The sequence below is a fragment of the Scylla paramamosain genome, chromosome 12, assembly GCF_035594125.1.
Source record: "Scylla paramamosain isolate STU-SP2022 chromosome 12, ASM3559412v1, whole genome shotgun sequence".
In the NCBI taxonomy this organism is placed as follows: domain Eukaryota; kingdom Metazoa; phylum Arthropoda; class Malacostraca; order Decapoda; family Portunidae; genus Scylla; species Scylla paramamosain.
Window position 1 is genome coordinate 2,486,324 of NC_087162.1, and position 21,727 is coordinate 2,508,050.

General features: G+C 37.9%; 2 protein-coding genes across 15 annotated transcripts in view; one reads left to right on the forward strand and one right to left on the reverse strand.

Annotated features, from left to right (window-relative positions):
* LOC135105514 (PHD finger protein 20-like) overlaps positions 1-16,026 on the forward strand; it is a 58,456-nt gene extending 42,430 nt beyond the window's left edge. For 10 of the 14 annotated variants that reach the window (XM_064013678.1, XM_064013680.1, XM_064013685.1 and 7 more), the window contains 6 exons: positions 4,172-4,314; positions 4,488-4,654; positions 8,337-8,469; positions 8,718-10,368; positions 11,254-11,385; positions 13,035-16,026. In XM_064013678.1, the coding sequence (XP_063869748.1) occupies positions 4,172-4,314; positions 4,488-4,654; positions 8,337-8,469; positions 8,718-8,765 (491 nt within the window). In that variant the 3' untranslated portion in view covers positions 8,766-10,368; positions 11,254-11,385; positions 13,035-16,026. The remainder of the gene's footprint in view (positions 1-4,171; positions 4,315-4,487; positions 4,655-8,336; positions 8,470-8,717; positions 10,369-11,253; positions 11,386-13,034) is intronic. The other 4 variants (XM_064013679.1, XM_064013681.1, XM_064013686.1 and 1 more) reach the window with 1 other exon arrangement.
* Positions 16,027-18,082: 2,056 nt separating this feature from the next.
* On the reverse strand, positions 18,083-21,033 carry LOC135105517 (uncharacterized). Its single transcript, XM_064013692.1, has 2 exons — positions 20,204-21,033; positions 18,083-18,275 (listed from the first exon to the last, which is right to left on the reverse strand). The coding sequence occupies exon 1, from the start codon at positions 20,803-20,805 to the stop codon at positions 20,494-20,496; it is 312 nt and encodes a 103-aa protein (XP_063869762.1). The 5' UTR covers positions 20,806-21,033; the 3' UTR covers positions 18,083-18,275; positions 20,204-20,493.
* Between the last annotated feature and the right edge of the window lie 694 nt (positions 21,034-21,727).

Consider the following 21,727-nt stretch of genomic DNA (forward strand, 5'->3'; position numbering starts at 1 on the left):
AGACAGCTAGAGATGCAACATTGCGGCAGTGAGAGAGAGGCTGAAGACAGTCAGTTAGAGGAGAGGAGTTGATGAGACGAAAAGCTTTTGATTCCACCCTGTCTAGAAGAGCAGTATGAGTGGAACCGCCCCCCCCCCCCCCCCCAGACATGTGAAGCATACTCCATACATGGACGGATAAGGCCTTTGTACAGAGTTAGCAGCTGGGGGGTGAGAAAAACTGGCAGAGACGTCTCAGAACGCCTAACTTCATAGAAGCTGTTTTAGCTAGAGATGAAATGTGAAGTTTCCAGTTCAGATTATAAATAAAGGACAGACCGAGGATGTTCAGTGTAGAAGAGGGGGACAGTTGAGTGTCATTGAAGAAAAGGGGATAGTTGTCTGGAAGGTTGTGTCGAGTTGATAGATAGAGGAATTGAGTTTTTGAGGCATTGAACAATACCAAGTTTGCTTTGCCCCAGTCAGAGATTTTAGAAAGATCAGAAGTCGAGCGTTCTGTGGCTTCCCTGCGTGAAATGTTTACCTCCTGAAGGGTTGGACGTCTATGAAGAGATGTGGAAAAGTGCAGGGTAGTATCATCAGCATAGGAGTGGAGAGGACAAGAAGTTTGGTTTAGAAAATCATTAATGAAAAATAAAAAGAGAGTGAGTGACAGGACAGAACCCTAAGGAACACCACTGTTAATAGATTTAGGAGAAGAACAGTGACCGTCTACCACAGCAGCAATAGAACGGTCAGAAAGGAAACTTGAGATAAAGTTACAGAGAGAAGGATAGAAGCCATAGGAGGGTAGTTTGGAAATCAAAGCTTTGTGCCAGACTCTATCAAAAGCTTTTGATATGTCCAAGGCAACAGCAAAAGTTTCACCAAAATCTCTAAAAGAGGATGACCAAGACTCAGTAAGAAAAGCCAGAAGATCACCAGTAGAGCGGCCTTGACGGAACCCATACTGGCGATCAGATAGAAGGTTGTGAAGTGAAAGATGTTTAAGAATCTTCCTGTTGATAGATTCAAAAACTTTAGATAGGCAGGAAATTAAAGCAATAGGACGGTAGTTTGAGGGATTAGAACGGTCACCCTTTTTAGGAACAGGCTGAATGTAGGCAAACTTCCAGCAGGAAGGAAAGGTAGATGTTGACAGACAGAGCTGAAAGAGTTTGACTGGGCAAGGTGCAAGCACGGAGGCACAGTTTTGGAGAACAATAGGAGGTACCCCATCAGGTCCATAAGCCTTCTGAGGGTTTAGGCCAGCAAGGGCATAGATAACATCATTACGAAGAATTTTAATAGGTAGCATGAAGTAGTCAGAGGGTGGAGGAGAGGGAGGAACAAGGCCAGAATCATCCAAGGTAGAGATTTTAGCAAAGGTTTGAGCAAAGATTTCAGCTTTAGAAATAGATGTGATAGCAGTGGTGCCATCTGGTTGAAATAAAGGAGGGAAAGGAGAAGCAAAGTTATTGGAGATATTTTTGGCTAGATGCCAGAAGTTACGAGGGGAGTTAGATCTTGAAAGGTTTTGACACTTTCTGTTAATGAAGGAGTTTTTGGCTAGTTGGAGAACAGACTTGGCATGGTTCCGGGCAGAAATATAAAGTGCATGAGATTCTGGTGATGGAAGGCTTAAGTACCTTTTGTGGGCTACCTCTCTATCACTCTATATTTGTGGGGTCTTTGTGTCTATCTCTCCCTAGAATGTGACTTGGCGGGTGAAGCAGGGTGGCAACCTTTTGAAGCTTGAGAACTGTTTACAATTAGCAAACTGCCTGCATTCATGCACCCCTCATTAAGTTGCACAGGAAGTAGCCTAGGGAGAAGCTGACCCAAAGGAGTGGTATCTGTTAGAGAGGGCTGGAGCTGCTCGTAACAATATATATATATATATATATATATATATATATATATATATATATATATATATATATATATATATATATATATATATATATATATATATATATACACACACACACACACACACACACACACACACACACACACACACACACACACACACACACACACACACACACACACACACACACATATACTATGGTACGTGACTGCACAGTCATTATAATGTACAACTGCAATAACACACTGAAATTTTAATAAATATTTAATCAGAATAACAAACCAAATTTACATAATGAGCTTGTGCAAGCACTGAAATTTAAAAAAAATTTAATCAGAATAAAGAACCAAAACTGGCAAGATAAACTTGCCATTCATGCAAGCACTGAAATTTTAATAAAAATTAATTCAGAATAATAGACAAAAACTCGCAAGACTAACTCACCAGCTGTGTGAGCTGCTGTTTACCTATCCCCTTCCTATCTTTTTTCCTTTCCTCTCCCTTCTTTCGTGTTGTCTCAAACCTCCCTCCTTGTCACCTCCCCTCCCTCTTATCTATCTGAAGGGGGAGAGAGAGACCTCACTCTCTCTCTCCCCCTTCATTCATTTTTTTAATTTTTGTAATTTTTGCTTCATCTATTTTCATTCTTTCTTACTCATATACTTAATTAATTTTCATTCTCTGTCAGTCTCATTCTATTTAACATTCCTTAAGATTATTCTTACCTTCAGAGAGAGAGAGAGAGAGAGAGAGAGAGAGAGAGAGAGAGAGAGAGAGAGAGAGAGAGAGACGGCTCTGACTTAGGTGGGATTTACTGCAAATATAAATGTGATGCTGACAGTAGGTAAATGTGATCAATACTTGTCAAAGCAGCGCGAAACTCGAGATGGTAAGAATATAGGACTAGGCATGAAACTTGGGAGGGTACTGTATATATTTGCTGTGTTATCTCAAATGTAGTAGTGCGAATGTGCTCATTTTGATGTATTTTTTTCAAAAATTTTGTGATTTTCTTGTTCCTTGGAACCAGTTAATTTTTTCCCATAGGTTCTTCAGTTGCCATAATGCACATTTGCCATAACGAATGCTACATCAGAATGAATTATATATATATATATATATATATATATATATATATATATATATATATATATATATATATATATATATATATATATATATATATATATATATATATATATATATATATATATATATATATATATATATATATATATATATATATAGTCATATCTCATCATTCAAATGTCCTTTAATTCAAACAACTCCCAATTTGAACTGGGTTGGTGAACAAATTTTGTCCTCCAATTTGAACAAACACCCATTCAAGCAATGCCATTCAATAAGTCCTCTTGCATTCTTTCTCCCCTTCCTTCCCCTCCTCTCCCTTTCCACCCTCTCCTTTCCCTCCCTTTCCCTTCCCATTCCTGTCCCCCCACCACCCCTCCTCTCTCTCTCTCTCTCTCTCTCTCTCTCTCTCTCTCTCTCTCTCTCTCTCTCTCTCTCTCTCTCTCTCTCTCTCTCTCTCTCTCTCTCTCTCTCTCTCTCTCTCTCTCTCTCTCTCTCTCTCTCTCTCTCTCTCTCTCTCTCTCTCTCTCTCTCTCTCTCTCTCTCTCTCTCTCTCTCTCTCTCTCTCTCTCTCCACTTCCTTGTCCCATGTACTACTCTCCTTCTCTGTATGTCCCTTCCTCCTGTTATTCCTTTCCTCTCCCTTCCTCTTTCATCTGGTCTGAAACCTCCCTGTCACCTTTCCCTCTCCCTTATCTGTCAGAGATAAGGGACATGGGAGTGATACCTCATTCTCTTTCCCTTCTCATTCATTCTCTCAGCTTTTATGATATGTGGTAGTTTGAGTAGTTGTGATGTACCAAACATTCTATATATTCACAAACACCGCTATATATTCTATAGATTACCATCACCAACTTCCAACACCCCTAGTATGTGATGCATTCACACAAACTGACATACCTGGCCAGTGGGGAAGAAAAAAGTCTAATCAACTACTAATTTGAAATTCACTACTTTGCAGTTCTCAGATTGACTTTTTATTGGTATTTTCAATGTTTTCAGGTGAAACATTTGATCTTTAAAAATGGCTGGCACTATTGCCATTAAATATATATATATGTATATATATATATATATATATATATATATATATATATATATATATATATATATATATATATATATATATATATATATATATATATATATATATATATATATATATATATATATATATATATATATATATGAGTGTTGATAGTATATAATTTTATACATCTGTTTCAGCAGAAGCCCCAAGTATTGAGGCTGAGGAGGACACAGGGGATGCATGGGCAGAGGGTACAGAGGGAGTGCCAACATCAGAGACTTCAGCAGAGATCATCAATTGTGGTTGTGGCTCCACTGAGGAGGAGGGACTGATGCTACAGGTGCTTTTTTTTTTAAAGAATACAAAAATACTTGCTGATATATTTTATTATAACTTACATTTAGATTGATTAAATCCTACTTTCAAAATTTTAGGTTTGTTGATGTATTTTCCTATTGTCAATGACCTCTCTCAAAAACAATAATGCATATTTTTCTCCTCTCTTTGTTTTAGTGTGACGTATGTTTGTGCTGGCAACACGGAGACTGCTACAACATTGTGGGAGAGGATCAGGTGCCTGATAAGTACATCTGTTCTTTGTGTGACCACCCAAGGCTGGAGAGGTCATCACATAAGTTCAGACACCATCAGGATTGGCTGAAGGAAGGCAGGCTACCAAGGTACCTTTCAGTGTTTTGTGCAATAAATATTGAATAGTTTCCTCTTTTTAGTTGTATTCTACACTTTTTATGATTAATATGCCTCATTCTATATCTGAGATCCTTGTGTACTGGAAATTTAAGTACAGGCACAGTTATAAGAACTTATAGATCATGCAGCATGAAGTGACCTCAGCATTAGCCACTCTTAAAGCAGATAAAGTACCAGGCCCTGACAAAATTCCTTATAAGTAACTCATCCATTACACACATTTACACACCTGTCTCCTTCAAATCCAGCTGGCAATCCGGGAAGTTCCCAGCTAACTGGAAGTCACCTATTCTCAGTGGGCTTTAAAAAATTTTTTTTTTATTTTTTTAATTGGATTTTTGTTTCCCTTGGATGGTGTCCCTCCTACATAAAAAAAAAAAAAAAAAAAAAAATCCCATCCCAAAACCTGGAAAAAATACCCACACTCTCCTCAGCCTATAGGTCCTTTGCTCTCCTCTCTTATGCTAGAAAGCTGCTGGAGAAGATGGTGTGGTCCTGCCTCACCTGGTGACTGGAACACACCCACTGATTAGGGGTGGAACAGTGCAGTTTTCACCCCCAACAGAGTACCCTTCACATGCTGGGCCAAATAGAATACCATATCTGCGACACCTACCGCTAATGCCAGGTCATGACAGTTCTCGTTCTCGATATAGAGGGAGCATTGAACTCAGCACTACATGAGGGGATCTTACACAAGCTGGCACTTACAGCCATCACTGGCATCACCCTTGCTTGGATCCAAGACTTTCTCACCAACTGCTCCTTCCAGCTGGCTGTAGGTGTCTCCCTATCATCTTGTGGTATCCAGCATAGTGTTCCTCGGGGATCCATCCTCTTTAACATCCTCCTCTCTAACCTCTGAATCCCTCTTACTCTATGCTGATGATATTACAGTCATTAGTTTGGCTCTGGCACAAACTCACCTGCAGGAGGCCTACCTGGGGGCTCACAATTAGTGTCCCCTAAAACCACTCTCATGCTTCACCAGGTAAAGCCACTATCTCCACACACTGTCATTATGGATGATGAGGTGGTTCCTTATCTCACCATGCACACCTTCCTGGGGTTGTAACTGGACAACCCATGCCTCTCCTGGGTCATAGACTACCTCTTTACCTCCTGCAACAATTGTTTGGATGTAATGAAACGTATAGTTGGCAAATGCTGGGGAGCCAACTGAGACCTGCTCCTCCCCTACTACCAAACCACCACCAGGGCTGAGACCTCCTCTGTCCATCCACAAGAAAATATTGCTGTGCTAGCAACACAGGATCCAAAGGTCTGCCTCCCTCTCATCCTCTCACCCCACTATATTGCCATCCCAGGGAACTGGAAGGTTGCCTCGATGGAACTTTTGGTTCCACTACAGGGAAAGGTGTAACTGGAGGCCTCTCATCCTCTGTCTTACCACAGGAATCAGGTGGATAAGAGAGGACATGTGACCCAAGAGCATTTATCAAGCTTTTGCTGGGAGAGCTTGAATACTGAGGAATGGCTTGAGTTGGTGCTGAAGATTGTCCAGGCATTGTTGTGTCAGGAAAACCTTTAAAAGAGGAAAAAGAATCTCCATCCCTAAAAAGGTCATTGACTGGGAAGGGATCAGCAAGTATTTTCTCAATTTACTTTAATCCCTAGGGAAGAGCACAGGTTGGAAAGGCAACCAGTTGCCTTCAGAGCCTTCTGTTCTGAGGGTGCCAACAGCAGCCAGTTGTCCAGGTAATGGAGTAGACGAATACTCTGCTGATGTGAAGCTGCTGAAACTGGACCCATCTATCCTGGTGAAAACATGTGGAGCTGTGGAGAGCCCAAAGCAAAAGGGCCTTGAATTGGAAGTGATGACCCTCCCAAATGAAGTGAAGGAATTGGCAATTGTCTGGGTGGACTGGGACTTAGAAGTAAGTGTCCCTGAGATCAATGGCCATCATCCATTCATGACTGTGAATTGGTGATATGACTGTCCATACTGTTTCCATCCTGACTGGAGTGGTGATGACATACTGGTTCAGGGAGGAGAACTCGAGGATGGGGCGAAATCCTCCAGTAGCTTTGGTTACTACAAAAAGGTGACTGTAAAAACCTGCAGTTGCTGGTGCTTCTTCTATTGCTCTTTTTGCTAGAAGAAGGTGAAACTTGGATTCTAGTGTTATGCCCTTCTTGGAGCCCTGGGAATATGATCTGAAACTGATGGGATCCGAGGTGACTGATGGTGATGTAGCAAAGTGGTCTTGTATCCCTGGCTGAGGACAGTGAGAACCCATGCCTTCACCGCAATGGTAATCCAACCATCCAGATTCTTGGCAAGGTAACCTCCAGGAGGGTCGCAGAGCTACTTGTGATAAAATTTGCCAGGTTACTTAGGTCAAGGAATTCAGGTAGAAGTTATCCAATATGCTTGATTTTTACACTTTAAAACTTTCTGCCAAAAGATAACATTTTTTTATTTTCACCATGATGTAACTGAATAAATTTCCTTTAGAATAAAGAATTAGCTTTAAGAATGGAAATATCAACACTTTCTTGAAGAGATCACACAAGCAGATTACAAAAGCAACCAAAAGCCTGATGGCCTTTGTTCACCCACAGTCAGGTGCAAAAACACAATTTGCTACAACCATATGCAGATAGACAACAACAGTTCTGCTAAGTGTTTGGCTCACCATACAAGCTTTGACAACTTAAATTATGTTTTTCTTAATATTTATTTATTGTTTTCCAATGGTGTGCATAGCTGTGATATCAACATTTAAAAAAAATCCCATGACATACAAAGTCATCATCAGGACGTGAAAGGGTTAAGTAGTTCCACATGCAGTATCTCTTCATGATGTGAAAAAAATGAAAATTTTTAGTAAAATCAATTTTAATGCTCTCCTACAAAGAATATTGTAAGATTATCTTAAATCATATTAGATTTTAGATTATTGTAGAATTTTCAATTTAATAAGCTCATTCTTGGTTTTGCATTTATTTTGCATGTTGTGTCATACTTTAGTATCAAAAACAATTTTCATGTTTATATTTGTACTGGATGATGGACATGACTTCTTTTTCATTCATTTTAGTAATTAGCTGGTGCCACACACATGATACAGGCACATGCAAGCTGTACCAAACAACCATGAAAGTAGTCTTTCAAAAGTTAATTAATGAATTATTTGCTTTTAATGAATCCAGGGTGCAAAGAGCTAAAAAAAATATAGACATCTCAGAATCACACTCAGTTTTGTAGGTTATTGTGCTATGAATATAGTTAGTATTCATTTTTTTGAAAAGTAATACCTTTTGTTAGTTCACTAAATTTAAGATTAGCATATTTCTCAAAAAAAAAAGGGGACAGTTCGGGGACCCAAGGGATCCTCAGGTGCACAGGTTCAAATCCTGACCACAGTCCAAGGACAGGAAGGAAATCTACTCTGGGGTTACAGTTCTTAAATGCCAAAACCAAAGCCCTTCAATAGGAGGCACTGTCCCTAGCCCCTGATAGACTAAGGAAACCAGACATAAAAACTGAAAAAGAAAAGTATATATTTCTGGAAAAAAGAAAATCCCAGGAATCTATGGTAGGGTGCATATGATATGTTCTGGTTTTCATCAGATTTTGAAAAGAGAAAAATTGATCATGTTATGAACATATTTTGAAATTTTCAGATTTTCCTTTTCTTCTTCTCGTGGAGACCTTCGACTTGAGGCTTGTGTTAGACGAGGCCATGAACTGACAGCCCAATGTTCAGCAACTGTCACAGATTCTTCACTCTCTCAGACTGAAGTTGCATATTGCCAGGTATGATGGTCTTTGATTAAATTTTCATCTATTTATGCAAGTCATGTCAGTATTGTTCAGTTATGTACAGGTTATGTACAGGTTATGTACAGGCTCAATCATACTATTGTATCCATTGTGTAATATTGTTTGTTTCATAACTAAAGTAATTATGTGTGTTTTAATTTTGTCTGAAAATAGTTCCTTAAACAGCGCAAGTATAATCCTAGTAATATGAAGACTAACATTGTTCTTACGATTTATTGTAGGGAAGCAGATCATCCAAAGTTTGTCATGTGGCACAAGAAATGGAATGAGCGGGAAGAAAGTCCCCCACATGGAAAAGAAAAATCTTACCACAAGCCCAGCAGCAGTTGCACCCTTGCAGGACTTTATGGACATTGTGGATCAAGAAGATCCATCTCTTGATACAAAGGTAACTGACACAAAGGTTCCTGACCTTAGTCATCAAACTGCAAATTTAAGCAGTGACATTACATTAGGGAAAACTGAAACTGAAGAGTCAGGAGAAAGACTTGCCACCAGTCCTACCATCCTTTCTGGAACTTGGAATCAAGGCACAAACTGAGATTCAGAAGTTTGATATTCAGATGGATGATGGAAAAGAGGTGATGAGATCTCAGAAGGACCTGGCTGACTCTAATAAAGGCACAGTGAATGATAAAAATGAGCCTGAAAATAGTATGACAGTAGATGCTGAAAAAGTAGTTACCGGTTCATCAGAAGTTTCTGAAAGAAAAGTACCTGAAGGTTTTGAAGAAGATAAACACAATGAAAGCTCTTATAATGTGGAAAGTAGCACCCAGGCAAAAATAAGGATGAAACTAAAATACCTGTACTTTCTGAAGAGGAGCCCTTAATTCCTGAAATCAAGTCTTCAGAAGAGAGTGAAAGCATTTTGGATGCAGTTGAAATAAGTATGGATAAGAAAGAGCTTCAGGATTCCTTGCAAATCAGAGCATGAAGAAATTTCCATGAATAAAGAAACTGAAAATGCTGATGAGAATGTAAATTAGAGTTGTGAGGAGAGTTATTCAGTTATGAGAGGTGAAAGTACACCAAAGGACATTGGTGATGACAAAGAATAGATGAAGTGTGAGTCATCAGATGAACAGTCTATTCTGGGAGTAGCTTTTTCTCAGTTCTAACAAATCTGTAACATGCTCATCCAAAGAACTGACCCATGATGCTGATCATCCTGAAGAATGCAAGTGTGAGGAATTAGGGGTGGAAAATGTTGAGGGAAAAGGAGAAAGCAAGACTGATATTTCACTTGAAAGTGAAAGTACATTAATTAATGAAGAAAAATTAAAGGAGTGTTCATTTGGAAACAAACTGGAAATCAAACCTGCTTCATGTGTATATTGAAAAAGATTGAAAGTCAGGTGAAAGAACCCAAGCTAGAAGCCACTGAAGATCATAAAAGCATTCATGAGAAAGATGTAATTAAATCAGAATATACAGATATAGACAAGTCTGGTTTGCAGGGCATTACAGAAGATAGTAGTATTGTGAAAGAACAGACTGATCTCCCCCAAATATCACTGAAGGTTTGAGGGAGAGTTAGGCTCTTTAAAAACAGAAAGTGAAGAAAAAAGATAAAGATACTAAAATTAAAGGATCAGGATGAACAAGAGAAGTCACCAGGACTACTTCAAGCTTAGGTACTTCTGGAATATCTCACTCAGCTGCAGAAGACCCACTAAATGAAGAAGAGCCCCACCTTGAGGATGGAGATGACTTAACACTTGATCTGGGAGGTTTAGGAGTTACAGGTGAAGGTGGAATGCCAGGAGGCAATGAATTAGCAGCCCTCCTGTCTTCTCAGACAGAACTGGAACAGCTAGTGTCCCAAGCTAGTTCAGGCCCTTGCTCCTGTTTCTTCAAATGTTCATTCAGGTATTTTTATATACATTTTTTGGCACATCAAACCTTATATGATATACATACACATACTAATAATGTTTAGTTACTTTACAGGCTTATGGCATGACAAAGCATATTGTGGTGTGAGTAAGTGAAATATTCCTCCATATCTAATTTCTCTTCCTAAGAATTCCTCCAGAACAGTTCTTAATCTATTTCTTTCTTCACATTCCCTCTTTACCTGCTTTAATCCTCTTATTCTACTTCCATCCTTTTCTCACATACTCCAGCACACCCTTTTCCCAATTTACTGAAGAGCATATGTTATACAGCCATTCCTCTTCTTGCAATAGGGGTCTGTCTTGGCCCTAAACCATCTTTATGATCCTCTCCTCTACTTTCCTTTCATGCTTATCCTTCTCATGTGTAATTGGTATCTCTTCTCTCTTTGCTTCCAAATATCTTAAGAATTTTTTTTCTTTCCAACTGTGTCTCTCACCAGACTATCGTAAGGATTTCTTTGATTATCTTCACTACTACATTCAATAAATCTTTCTTAGTCATCTGCTGTTGCATCACTTTTTTGAAGTCCACTTCCATTTGTTGTTGCTCCTCCTTCCATCATTTCTGTTCCTCATAGCCTTAACATGTTCTTCATTTACTTCAATTTTGCACTCGTATTTATAGAACTTTTGTTTGAGTTCATGATTTTTTTCCTTAAAATCTCACATTATGCTTTACATCTCATTTGCTCATCTTCCATTACTTACATCCACGTCATAAGAATCTCCACTTGCCTTTCAAGTGTGTGTGTGTGTGTGTGTGTGTGTGTGTGTGTGTGTGTGTGTGTGTGTGTGTGTGTGTGTGTGTTCTTATTTAAAAACAAAGATATTCTGATTTTTTCCTTTGCTCTTTTAGTTCAAGCACCCATAATCCCTGAACCTGAAAGGATAGAACCAGTCAACTGTAAATTGAATTTACTGGAACATGTACAAGCAGTGCAGAGCAGTATCATTCAGCGATTTGATGAAATTGAGCAGCAACTTGAAGGTAAGCACAAATGTTGTTGTTTCTAGTCTCTTCATCATTCTCTGATTATTTCATACCCTTACCAAGTTCAGTTTTTTGTTATCTCCCAAAATGTAGTGAACATAGTGCATCAACAAAGATCACATGTCAAGTCCATTGCACCATGTCCCACCATAAATAGAGAATCTTCAGGGATTAAAGTCCTTTAATCTATTGGAACATAAAAATATTCAAAAGAAATCAGAATACAGTAAAACCTTCATAAGTTAGCATAATATGGGCTCAATCTTCGCTGACTTATTAAAATCACAACATGAAATATCATCAAAAGTCCCCCCTCCTGCAGGATCAAGGTCTTTGATTTCAAGTTTCATCTCCCTCCTTCTAAAGCCTCACCATACAGCTTGCTCTGAGGATATGATGCTATAAAATGCTACTTGTTCTGATTCTGGGACTGGTTGAAGATCAGAAGGTTTAGCACCTCCCAGATGCAAATCTAGTTTATTTATTTATTTTTTTCTGAGCTCTTATTTCTCTGATATCACTTAATTTTCATTTTACTTTTTCTCTCTTTTCTTCCACAATCTGTATAGTATTTCTTTTGTTGCTTCACTGTTACTGTTGTCAAAAAAGAGTTCACCAGTAATCTGATCTTCATTTTCTACATACTTGTATGGTCTTTGTAATTTATCCATTTGTCTCCTTTGGTAGTCATCTCTTTTCTTACCCTTGTTATCAGTCCATTCCCTTTCTCTTGAATCAAGCTGCTGTTGGTGATTAAAGTTTGTGTGTTGGTGTTGCATGATGCAGGTGGCTGCTGGGGCAGGAGAATGAAAAAGGTTGATTGTTGCCCCAGCAGCTAAGAGAGATCTGAGAATGAGGAGGCCTCAACTCCAAGTCAGAATTGTAACGTTAAAATTTCCAGGAGTCAGAGTCAGTTTCTCTCTGTCTCTCTCTCTCTCTCTCTCTCTCTCTCTCTCTCTCTCTCTCTCTCTCTCTCTCTCTCTCTCTCTCTCTCTCTCTCTCTCTCTCTCTCTCTCTCTCTCTCTCTCTCTCTCTCTCTCTCTCTCTCTCTCTCTCTCTCTCTCTCTCTCTCTCTCTCTTTCTTATTTATTTATTTATTTATATTTTTATTTTATTTGATTTATATTTATTTATTTATTTTTTATTTTTTTGGTTCCTGGTTACAGATTGAAAACTAGATGTAAGACCACAGATGTTACACAAATTATTGTAGAGAAAACTGGAGACTTCAGGACATCTCAAAGTCATCACCTAATGGACACCTTAAGATAGGGACATAAGTTACTCTCTCCCCAGATAGGAAGACTAAAGCATGTGCATTTTGCAGTTACTGGACATGAAATTTCTGTTTCTTTTGTTTTTCACCAACTTGAAATTTCTGAGTTATTTTCATGTACTGTCGATATATTAACCCTTTAATATGGGCTTCTTTCCTCTTGGTATAAAATTGTCATGTGGCCTTTGTGCTGAAGAGTTCTGTTTTGTCATTATGATTTGTAGCATTTTAAATTATTGAATTTTATTGCCTTTACATTAGTTTAAATAAACCTTGTACGCAAGCTCCTGCCAGGAAATTTAGATCATAATGAGTTGTAAAAGCATAAGTTGCAATAAAATTCTAAAGATTATTTTCTGTGTAATGGCAGTGTTGGAAGCTGAAATGGGTCTAGCAGCAGATGCCACAGAAGAGGAAGCTGAAGAAGACTTGGAAGAACGTGACCCAGCCACCCTCCAAGCCAGGGCACTCATCAAACTTGTCATAAATGATCTCAGTATAGTCAAGAAAATTGCAGACTTTACCCATTAATGGAAGAACATGGAATCCAAATCCTGACTAAAACCAAAGAACACAAAAGTTATCTATACCCAAGGAAGCTTCAAGGAGTTTTACTGTTATAGTCCTGAAGAAGTCATATTTGTTTTATGGAAAAGATCCAACAAAAAGTGAATTAACTTATTGTGCTGTAATAGATACATTTGGTGTGGCTTCAGTGAAAGTGATATATAAAAGTGGACAATAATTTCAGTGACTATTGTGAATGCAGATATTCAGTTATATCACAGTAATTGCGCTGATTTTACTCTGAACCCACCACTAAAACACTATTGGATATGGACCAATTTAGCAATAAGTGCAGTGATTTTATTCTGATCAAACTGATAAGACAGTGTTGGATGATAAGGGCCAACATATCATTAATGACAGTGATTTTGCTCTGGGCATGTTGACAAGACACTATTTGATGTGAACCAACATAAAAAAATTACAGTGAATTAATTCTGAACACGCTAATAATACACTACCATGGCAATTAACAGTGGTTATTCTGGAGACGTTGATAGGAGACTGTCAGACAGGGTCAACATGGCATTAATTGCAGTGAATTTATAATTTATTCAGAGTACATTTATAAGATGTTGTTGGATATGGACCAACTCTATGACAGATTTGGGGCTGAAGAACTATGTAAGTCTTGTGAACAATTTTCAGATGTGGAAAATCATGTTTGCTAAATGCAGTGGACATTCGGTATGTAGTGAACCAACAGCTGATAAGTTTAGCTATTTTGTAGTGTCTTATACAGTGAGTGGAGTCTTTGCCACTCTCAATATCTTACTGTGTTTCCCACCTACATAAGAAGATACATGTTTCATGTTTTTGGGCTACAATGTACTAAAATTTATAACAGTCTTGTAAACAGCACTGTACATAATGTAATTACATTTACCTTGTCTATAAACTTATGTACCAGACTTGCATCCTCCTTAAAAGCAGGATAGCCAAGACAAGATGCTACAGTCATGGTCAGAATAGAAGAACAGAGAAGGAGATCCACAGTCTCCTCACTCCATCCCTTTTAGTCACCTTTTATGACAATCAGGGATTTTGGAGATGTGAACTCTCCACCCTATATATTAGAGTTGGCTACTGTGGCTGACTGTACCACAAATAATTATACGTAGATCACACTGTAATGGGCAGTGAGGTTGTCTCATTCCTACACCAAAGTAAGGTAAATCGTAGTATTTAGTGCTTTGTTCACATTAATATGGTATTTGGTAGTGCTAATGATGTTTCATCAAGTGAAGAGTCCTTGTAGAATTATTCCTTTGATAAAGTTATCTGATGATAAGCAAAGTTGTAAGGAAACCTTATGTACTGAAGGAGTTAATATTATCTTTCTTCTTTATATTTAGTATTTTACATTGACTATGTAAATATAGAATAAGCCTTCAGCTATCATGAACTTAAGTATATAAAGGCATGAAATTATTTTTTTATTTTGATAGTGTACTATTACCAGTGCCACCTATTCCAGCTCCTGATAGTTAGCTGCAGTGATTTACATGTAAAACTTCTTCTGAATATTATATTGCAGAACTGTTAATAACATCCTTCAACAGGTATAGAAAAAATTTCATGCCGATGATATTGTGGAGGAAATTGAGTAAGAAGTGACTGCTGGCCATAAATTAAGAAAACATCATTATTGTCTGGTCAAATGATCATACATAAGGATACAATATCAAGTAGTCTTAAAAAAATCAGTACTGTATGCATTTCTGAGCATTTAAGGAAACAGAAGTATTGCTTCTGCACATATGTAATCAATAACAGTTGTAGTGTTGTCTTGGGAGAAACATAGCTGCATGTCTTGAAAAGTTTTGTTTTACCAGAAATTGCAGAAGTCATGATGATTAAGTTAGGGTCTTAAGAGGATTCCCTCCCCTCCATCTACCACCATACAAGTCACATAAGGTAACAAAACTATAACAGCCTTAGTGTCACATAGCCATTTATTGGCATGGCACTTAAAATTCATATAACTCAACTCAATTGGCTTTGTTGATTTGATAATTATAGGTAGTGTAAATGTTTTAGCTTTACAGCTCTTGTTTATCATTTTTTTTGTTTTTTTGTTTTTTTGGAAGAAACTACTGCTATTTGGAAAACGATTTATGATAATTTACGTCAACATATTTTTGGTAAAAAAATTATTTTACTACAAAATTGGGTAAAAGCAATTATTTAGCCCAGCTTAGAGAAAATAAATATGAAAACTACTTCAGGTTTTATATAGTAGAACTTTACCCATGACACAATCTTTTATCTCAATTCTTTGATTTTTTAAGGTCTTCAGTATATGTAATAAAAAAGATGTCCTTATCAAAATCTGTATATACTTTTTGTGTAACGTACATTTATAAAATAATCATTTTGACTTAAGGGAAGGTATGCAAACATTTTTCTTCACCACGGTTAAAAACAATTATGTGGTGTTGTGAATATTCTGACAATCTCCTTCATGTTAACAGAAGTAATCTAGAAATTGCATCATCTACATAGTAGATTCATGTTTATAATATTTTAGGATGTAGTTACATTCTATTCCCAATCTAATTGATGCTGGTTTAAGAGACAACACTTGGCAACAAAGATTTAATATTTAATGAGATGCTATTGATAAAGTGCTTACCAATTATAAGTAGCTGGAAACTTTTTTTAGATATATGAACTTACTTTGGGAATTAATCACACTAGTAGCTTCTTGGTAATTATGCAAGAATTTTTTGTCACTTGCATATTTCATGAGTACAAATATTTTTATGTGAAATCATATTAAAATTATACATAGACTTGTGCCTATTTGAAACCTCATACCTCATAGTACCTTTAAGATTTCAGTAAATTTTGATATCCATTTATTAACATATTGTTGGACATATCAAAGGTATTAGTATATGAAAACTGTGATATAAATTTGGGAGAGTGGATAAGTATTGCTTATATATATGACTGGATGGTGGATATCTTAGCTTATGCACCAGGCTAGAAGGTACACCCTTATGCTTAGCGCAAGTGGTGCAATGGGCAATATAACTTAACATGCCAACTCTCACTTGAGGCCAATAATATGCATGACAGAAAGCAGCCAGGGTCTTGTCGTGACCTTGATGTCCAGCTGGTTATGCACAAGCTGTAGAATTACCAGGATGAAAACCTCTGGAATAACCATTAATCCCCTGTTAGCATGCTAAATGCAGTGACTTCTCTGGAATCCCTTACTATAGGTACTTGCCAGTACCCAGGTACCAAATCCAAACTACTGAAAATGGTATTAACATCCCCTGACATTAACAAGTCATTCAAGACAGGTAGAGGATAACGATCATCTCTGTTTCCCCATATACTTTCCTAAATTCAATGACTGGGCGATAATTACCATCCTTAGTAACAAAGAAAAGTGGATTATTCTGTGGTGAATGATTGTGTTCAATTACTCCTTGATCTCTTTGGCTTGCTCGTCAACTATTTTCCCTTGGCTATGGGATAACATGTAGGCTGGAATGTAAACAGGTTTGGTGTTTGGCTTGAGTGGAATACAGTGTTCTGTGTAATCTCTACTACCAGGGGGTTCACCAAGCAACATTATTACATCACGGCATTTCCCAAGAAGACCCAACAGTGAGTGCTTCAGTTCTGGGTAGTCCACAACACTGACAGGCAAACTAAGGGTTAGACCCTTCCCCAGCTTGATATCAGCAGGGGACCGCATCATAGTGACACAAGGTATAGGAAACTTTAAGGGTGTTGGTATCACCTTTCAGTCATACACCAACCCATTCCCAAAGCATACTCCATGTTTCACATGTATTGGTCCTCCCGTGATATTGACAACTAATGCAGATTTTACATGACCTTCACATAAAGTGGAAAGAATCGACTCCATGGCAAGATGTTTAAGTTTACTGTGACCTGTGAAACACATCACTAGTGATTGGTGCCCCAGGAATCTTTATGGGAGTGTGCATTCCACACAATCTGAAATTTCATGGTTACCCACGACCATGAATAATATATTTCCAATTTGGAATTGGAATTGGAATTTGGAATTGGAAACTTTGCATCTCATCTCTAGCTATAGCAGCTTCTATGAAGTTAGATCTGATTTGCCTCAGCCAGTTTTTCTCACTCTTCCTCTCCCTCCTCCCTCACTTCCCCTGTCCAGGGGCCTTATCTGCCCCTGTATGGAGTATACTTCACATGTATGGGGGGTTTCCATTCATACTGCTATTTCAGATAGAGTGAAATCAAAAGCTTTTCATCTTATCAGCTCCTCTCCTCTAACTGGCTGTCTTCAGCTTCTTTCTCATTGTTGCAATGTTGCATCTCTTGCTATCTTCTACCACTATTTTCACATTAACTACTCTTCTGATCTTGCTAACAGCATTGCTGCACGAGACTTTATTCTCAATCATTTATCTTTCTCTGGTAAACTCTGGAACTCCTTGCTTCCTTCCTATGACGAACTCTTTCAAGAGAGTTTCAAGACACTTCTGCTGTTTCTTGATTATTCTATCTGACCCCTATGGGAACTGGCATTAAGTGGGCCTTTTTTTTTCTATTAAATTTTTTGTTGTGCCTAGCCAGTGGCCTTCTTACACACACACACACACACACACAAAAAAAAAAAATAAATAAATAAATAAATAAAAAAAAATAAATAAATAAACAAAAAATAAATAAATAAATATTGAAAACACTTAAGCTCTTGTTTGTAACCCTGTAAACTGACTACAATATGGAATAACTATGATCTATGCTCTTTGCTGGCGACTCAAGTATACAAAAATTATATCTGGTGAAATAAACTGTCATGTGAAAGGAATAAAATACATAAAAAAATTCTTAGGTCAAATTTTTTTACTTAAATTGTGAATATATACATGAAAACAGTAATTCATAGTATACCATATACACAGAGAATAGAGAACAGGAAAAATATTCCAATATGTTTATCAAACAGCATCTTGAAGTATGTACTGCTTCGGAAACTGTCCATCCAGCCTTCCTCTTCAAAAGAAGTGGTCCACAATGTAAGGTGCTGAGAAGATTCGAGAGATTAAACAATTAAGTGCATCTATAATGCACTGTTGAATGAAACTATATAGATTAAGTATACAAAAATAGCTTCCAACTAGAGTAATTGAAAATCAATTTGTCAGCAACTATTTGCTAGGACATAGAGTCTGTTTGAAGTCTGGAGTATATTTATATGAATCTCAATGATTAAGAAATAGGTGTAATGCCTACATTTGCTAAAGTACCTTTGAAGATCTCATGGTATAACATATATAATTCCTAATGTATTATAAAGCACACCAGTGGTGTGTTTTTAATCTTTTGAATTTATTTATTTATTTTTTAGTTTTCTAGTTTTTATGAAATTGATCTATTAGACATTACTTCTGCAAAAAGATAGTTTCATTGAACAGCCTCTTAACATAAAATTTGGTTCCCTGTATTCCTCTAGAATGAGTATTGTGGTAGCACTGCCAGTTGTCAATGACCCCATAGTGAAATCTACATGACTATCAATGGAGAGAGAGAGAGAGAGAGAGAGAGAGAGAGAGAGAGAGAGAGAGAGAGAGAGAGAGAGAGAGAGAGAGAGAGAGAGAGAGAGAGAGAGAGAGAGAGAGAGAGAGAGAGAGAGAGAAACTCTACTTGTTATGGGAGAGCAAAACAGCAACGAAAATGTCTCAATAACTGTAAATGGAATGAGCATGGATGGGACAAAAAGAGATGTAGCTTTAAATGGTTAGGGGTAGATGTAGGAGAGCATGAGACACACATGAAAGGTTCTGGAATGAAATACATTGTTAATGGAAGTAAAAATCCAATCAGGGATGAAGTGGAAAGAGTGGTGTGGAGAAGGAGAAGGGTATAATTATTTGGAGACACAGATGGAAAGGTTGGAAGTAGTGAGATAGCAAATATAATAGAAAATGAAGAGTAGATGGAATGCGAGTACTTGGTGAACCTGTATGCTAAAAATAGGTTCATCCTTAACTTTAAAACTGGATCATTATTTATTTTTTTGTTCTTATTTCTATTCCACTTGTTTTATATATATATACGAGTATATATATATATATATATATATATATATATATATATATATATATATATATATATATATATATATATATATATATATATATACACACACTTAAATCTAAATGATTTGGTACTTTGCATGATAAAACCTATTAAAAAGTAGTCTTTCCTATTTTTAGCTACTTATCCAAAAATATTAAAGAACACAGTACTGGGCTGGACTATGAAGATAAGAGAAAATATTGGGCAACAAGCAACGTGTAAAAAAACAATTGGCAAAAGATTTTGACACATACAAAGACACACGCACCTATAGGGAAGGGGAGGATCCAGGAGCGGGGGATGAGGGGTGGGCAGTGAAGCTCCCCATTAGGTTAGGTTAGGTAATGCTAGCTTATATTAAGTTAGGTTAGATTAGATAATGCTAGATTAGATTTGGTAATGCTAGGTTAGTTAGGTAATGTTAGGTTAGATTAGTGTCCTTATGGGAGGGCTCCAGGGTTAGATTAGGTTATGTTAGGTTTGGTAATGCTAGGTTAGGTTAGTGTCCTTAAGGAGGGTCCAGGTAAAAATAGGTTAGGCTAGAAATTTCCCCTCTCGACAAAACATGGTATCTAATCCTTATTTTTTCATGAATGCCCAAATTTGGCCTAATTTGGCTTCCCCCCCACCATAAAACCTCGCTTTCCGCATCCCCCCTCAAAAAAAAAAAAAAAAAAAAAGATTTCCCATAGGTGTCCCAAGCTTCTTGGGGGAAAGGGGTTATTGTAAATCTTTACCTATGTTCATCCTGTCCCATCTTCATATGTACTGGAATCCAGCTTTTCCAGCATGAATAGTTCATGTGTGTTTATGTGTGGGTGTGTATGTTTTACGGGAACCAGAAAAATGAGTCATAATCGTTAGAGATCATACCTGCTCGAATTAGTCCCACCGTGGCGAGGAAAGTTGCAATATTTGAATATAATGCCACTCGAGCCATCCTCTCTTCCTCCTGTGCCCGTTTCCTCTCTTCTGCGGGATCCATGCGAGGTGCTCCCAGACGAATCATGCTGGTAGGCTTTTACTTAGTTCAGTCCAGTCAAGGATCTTGATCTTGATCTTGATGGTACAGGTGGCACAGGATCACTCCTGAGCCAGGCCTTTGGATCGGCAACTCCTGTAGAAAGGGGAAAAAAAAAGAGAAACGAACAGCATCCTCTATCCTAATTGTTCATACACCTGGCACGCCACATTCTCTCCAGAAACTCTTTCACCGCCTCAATCATCCTTTCATTGGCCTCTCTACACAGTCCCAGCAACAACACCATCCATTCCTTTCCTGTCTTCTCCACTCTTTCATTCCTATCATGCCCTAACTCAGTCAGTATCACTTGCATCATCTCATTCCTGTCTCTGGCATACTGCACACACTCCAGCACCACATGTTCCACCGTCTCATCCTCTCCCATGTCACACATCTGGCACACTTTGCTGCGGGACTCAGACCACCTGTAACTCCTTGCATTCACATCCATACACTGTGCCCTCGCTCGGAAGAGAAGATCACCGCCCAGGCTTCCATCATACCACCTTTCATACCTCGGGGCCTCTTTCTCCTTGTACCATTCCAGGGTCTTCTTTCTTTCCAACTCATTCTTCCATTCATTCAGTCCCACACATTTCACTTCTTTGTCTATCTCATTCTTCCATTTTCTCACATCCCATTCGGCTCCCACTCTTCCTCCTCTTGTTACCACCCATTCACGCTACACTGATCTTGATCTTAATGCTACAAGTGACTCAAGATCTCTCGAGTCAGGTCTTTGGAACGGCAACTCCTGTAGAACACACACAAACGAAGCAGAAAAACTAACAGTATAATTCACACTAATTGTCTGGCATGCCACATTCTCTCTAGGAACTTCATAGCCTCAGTCATCCCCTCATTCGTCCCTCCACACAGAGCCATCAAGACTCAATTTGATATTATCAAAAGAAGCAAATTATTGGATATATTATTATTTGTACGTGGTGTACGATATGTTTTCCCGGCGGCAAGCCAAGCACTGCTTGTCCGCCTTGTCGCCAAGAGTGTATTCTCAGGTCCGGGCCGAGCCCAATAAAGGAGAGATGTGTGTCCCTGTGTCTCGTTCCCCTGCCTAGCTATCTTACACAAATATTATAGAATACATTAACTATGATTGTCCAACAGGAAAAGGTGACCATGTAATGATAAAATTTCTGATTAAAGAAAAAAAGGAAAGTAGATATGAAGATTATAGAGATTAAATATTTAACTATGGTAAGACAAATTTTTAACAAATGAGGAAATACCTTGGTAAGGTGGACTGGAATGCATTTACCCAGGCAAGTAACGTGCAAAAGAGGTGGGAAGCTTTCATCAATATATGTGAGGAGGGAGTAAAAAGATATGTACCGAAAATAAATACAAGATAT